Raw genomic sequence first — 4,011 nt, forward strand, 5'->3', positions numbered from 1 at the left:
GGGGGAGGGGAGGGGAGGGGAGGGGAGGGGAGGGGAGGGGAGGGGAGGGGAGGGGAGGGGAGGGGAGGGGAGGGAGGGGAGGAAGGAGGGAGGGAAAGCTCGAAACTTAGCTCAGAACTTACCGAAGCCTGCTATGAACAAGATCCCGATCTCCTGCTTGGAGAACTTATAGTGTTCATAGAGCGCGTACACGTAGGGCCCTTGCAGCCAGTCCGCCGTCACGGCACAGCAGTAGGCGACCATATACGCCGCCTGCTGCCTCTTGAACTCTCCTGACACGTTCCCGCCCGGCATGCCTGCCTGGCCCTGATCCTTGCGCTGACTCCATTGTATCAGCGCACAGAGGATGCAGAGGACTACAAGGACGACTGTGAACCCCATGGTAGCTGGAGGGCAGGTGGGCAGGAGCTGGGTAGCTCGCAAGGTACTCCAGAGCTCTGCCCGTCCACGGAGTTAACAGGCGAAGGAACTCCCACACCAACGGTGTAGCAAAGGGGCTCGAACTGGGAAGGAAATGTCAGGAGGGAAGGGAGAGGGATGGTAGGCTTTCGAAAGGTTCCAGCATGATCAAACGCATCATGCCGATCATAATCTCATCAACAACATCTCCTCAATCTCCATTATCGCGATCGTCTGCGTTGTCTCCCCTGACAGCTTTTCATCCCCATCATCCGAACTGTCATCATCCACATCATCTTCACAGCCATGACGTTCCAGACGATCTTTTCTATCTTTGCATTTAACGACATGAGTCCATCACTACTTCCGTTGTCCTGTGCTTCTTGACTATGGGGGGTGTAAATACTGAAGACACTATCTCGACCGTTCATCCTTTACATAGTCATCCGCCTCCTCATCCTTGTCTTTTCCTGCTCCTGCTCCTGCTGTCCATCCTCCAAACCTTGCTCCCCTCCCTGCTCCTCCTCCTGCTGCTGCTGCTGCTGCTCCCCTCCCTGCTCCTCCTCCTGCTGCTGCTGCTGCTGCTCCTCCTCCTCCTCCTGCTCCTCCTCCTGCTCCTCCTCCTGCTCCTCCTCCTCCATCTCCTCCTCCTGCTCCTCCTCCTCCTCCGCTGCTCCTCCCCTCCCTCCCATGCCACGCAGCCCTCGATATTTTTAAAAGTCAACAATGGGTGAGGATTTACTCTGGTACAAAAATTCAAAATAAAAACGATTTGGTACCAAATTACTGTGTACCTGTTCCGATCATTGCGTATAAGTAAATAGATAATATGGAAGATAATAATCAAATTTGCAGGTATTGTGGTAGTATTTTGAACTTTCAAATACTTTATAAACTCAAGTTATCTTTTACACTGGTACCGCGGCAGTTCTCCTGTACTGTACCTCACTGATTCCAAAAACAAAGAAAAGAAGAAAAAAAAGAAGAAAAAAGAAGAAAAAAGAAATCAAGCGGGTGAAGGGCGGCGAAAATGGACGAGCACCTTTACATGCCCAAGGCGTCGGAATGTCTCAAGATCATGAAGTGAGAGGAGGAGGAGGAGGAGGACGAGGAGGAGGAGGAGGAGGAGGAGGGGGAGGAGGAGGAGGAGTTAGTGGCGGTCACGAGTGTTGCTGGAGCTGGTCACTGCGGCTGGAAGAGAAGGGTATAGCGGTTGTAGTGGAGAATGACGGGGAGGACGTAAGGCGAGGAGAGAAAGGGAAAGGAAGAGGGGAAGGGCGCGATGAGGAGAAAGGAGCAAAGGGGAGAATTAAGTAGGAAAGGAGGAAGACACAGGGATCTTGAGAATGTGGGGGGAGGAAGGGGAGGGAGACTAGAAGGTAGTGGTAGTCTGTTATATTTTTCAATGCTGACAGATTTGAAATCGCAGCATATACTTCGATGCGTGGGGAGATTCCTGGCACAAAGTTAGCTCATGTTGTGGTATGACAGTGATGATTGAATATTGGTTTGTGCAACAACAGAGAAAAATTGCGTTGACAAGAGAAATGCTCGCTCTAGGCCATGAAGAGACGAGTGCGGTGAGACAGATTTTGTTCATAGAGATGATGAAGATTGACGTTTTCATGTTTCAAAGTTGATGGACCACATACCGCTCCATGAGGTCAGTGAGAACGACTTGGGTTTCCGTCTTGTTTTGCGATGAGATAAACTTGATCTGTTTCGATGAGAAAGATGTGTTGATTGTCTTGAGATGAAATATTGTTGAGATGACTGTAACTCTTCGTTGTCAGGTCATCGATGCAAGACCTGGCAGACCCCCGAACGAAGAGGCCAAGTCTGGATTCAAGTGATGAGAATCTGTGTTTCATTTCCTTTCACTTTGATCACGTTTTGCTTTCATGTTCGTTCCTCCAATCTCATCATGCAAATGACTGCCTACCTGCCTACCTGCCTACCTGCCTGCCTGCCTGCCTGCCTGCCTGCCTGCCTGCCTGCCTGCCTGCCTGCCTGCCTGCCTGCCTGCCTGCCTGCCTGCCTGCCTGCCTGCCTGCCTGCCTGACTGACTGACTGCCTGCCTGCCTGCCTGCCTGCCTGCCTGCCTGCCTGCCTGCCTGCCTGTAAATGTAACTCTGCACTCCTTCCTCCTTCCCAGCTTTCTGTTTTCCCTCAACTTTCCCTTCTTCTCGCTTTCCTCTCTCTCTGCCTTGACCGTTTCAACAGTGATCCCTCGTCTGAGTTCTACATCTTGACGGCTCCTGACGGATACAACTGCGGTGGACTCCTGACATAACCTTATTGGACAAACACACTCATGCTCTGCCTGTTTCACATTCATCTTGTCAAATTTTCCCATCCTCTTCTCTGTACAACTTTCAATGATGTTTCACCCCTCCCTCCCTCCTTCTTCCCCTCTCCCCCTTCTTGGCTTTCTCCCTCCCTCCCTCTTTCTCTCTAAGCTCGAAATGATAGGAATTGGTTTCCAGGGCAAACGTATCGTTTCAGGAGTTTGACAAATTCAAGCAGGGAGGCAACAAACTGGGTCATCCTGGTGATAAAGCATGTGATGAAACTATCTGATGATTCTTATTATCATTTGTTAGATAATTAGTTTGTTAGACCTAGTCGAGAAATTCATAGCTAGGAACTATTTCTCTCTGCTCGTTCCCTCCTAGTATTTGTCTGAAAGGGTTCCCAACCTTGGGAGGCTAGCCATGATGAAATCAGAGGATGAAAGCATGAGAAACATTTCTCTAATTCTCCTTGTCCTGTGTTATTCCTTTCTGTTGACTTGATACCAACACGTACTGATTGTTAACTTTGATATCAACAGCTAAGAGATGAATGCAAAGTTGCTACATATCGATGGAAGAGGAGAAATACAAGTGAGAAATCGGGGGTGGGGTTGATAAAGTTTGTTCACGTTTTTCTTTCTCAGTCAACAGAGTGCAAAACAAAATCTCAAAATTCTACAACTACGAACCGTTTCAGGTTGTTGTCCAGTGATGCATCAAAGTCGTTGGAAGGGATTTATGATGATCAGTCCATATTGGAATCAATCTTGAAGATTGAAATGATCGTTTTGATGTCTCAAACATGACAGCAAACCAAACTTTGCAACATTCCATTCATGATTGTGTATTTTATATGACAAAGATTTCATGAGCAATCAGATGGTTTACTTGTTTTATTGGGTTGCTGACATTTCATTGCTTTTCTCTTTGTCCCCATTTTCCCATGACCCACTACAAAACCTACATTGCTGTTGTTATTTTCTTCTTGTACCCTCCTGTCTTCCTCCTGTTCCTCTGCTTCTATTTCCTCCTCCGCCCTCTCTTCCTCCTCCTTTTCTACCTGCTCCTCCTCCATCTCCTTTTCTACCTGCTCCTCCTCCTCCTCCTCCTCCTCCTGTACCTGCTCCTCCTCCTCCTCTTCCTCCTGTACCTGCTCCTCCTCCTCCTCTTCCTTTTCTACCTGCTCCTCCTCCACTTGATCCCACAACTACTCCTCTCATCCCTTCAGGCCTTCCTCGCACTCATCATCTTCTCGAGTTTCATCAGCATTGCCGCTCAACTTCAAATTTTCCCTGCGCCTGGAAGCCCGTGAGTCAAG

General features: G+C 48.9%; 1 protein-coding gene across 1 annotated transcript in view; it reads right to left on the reverse strand.

The window, feature by feature from the left end:
* The window catches only part of GUITHDRAFT_166387 (hypothetical protein), a gene marked incomplete at its 5' end in the record, with an annotated part of 3,566 nt that extends 3,185 nt beyond the window's left edge, over window positions 1-381 (reverse strand). The window contains one exon of the mRNA XM_005820650.1: window positions 123-381. Within this exon, the coding sequence (XP_005820707.1) occupies window positions 123-381 (259 nt within the window). The remainder of the gene's footprint in view (window positions 1-122) is intronic.
* Window positions 382-4,011: the final 3,630 nt, after the last annotated feature.

The sequence above is a fragment of the Guillardia theta genome, assembly GCF_000315625.1.
Source record: "Guillardia theta CCMP2712 unplaced genomic scaffold GUITHscaffold_169, whole genome shotgun sequence".
In the NCBI taxonomy this organism is placed as follows: Eukaryota; class Cryptophyceae; order Pyrenomonadales; family Geminigeraceae; genus Guillardia; species Guillardia theta.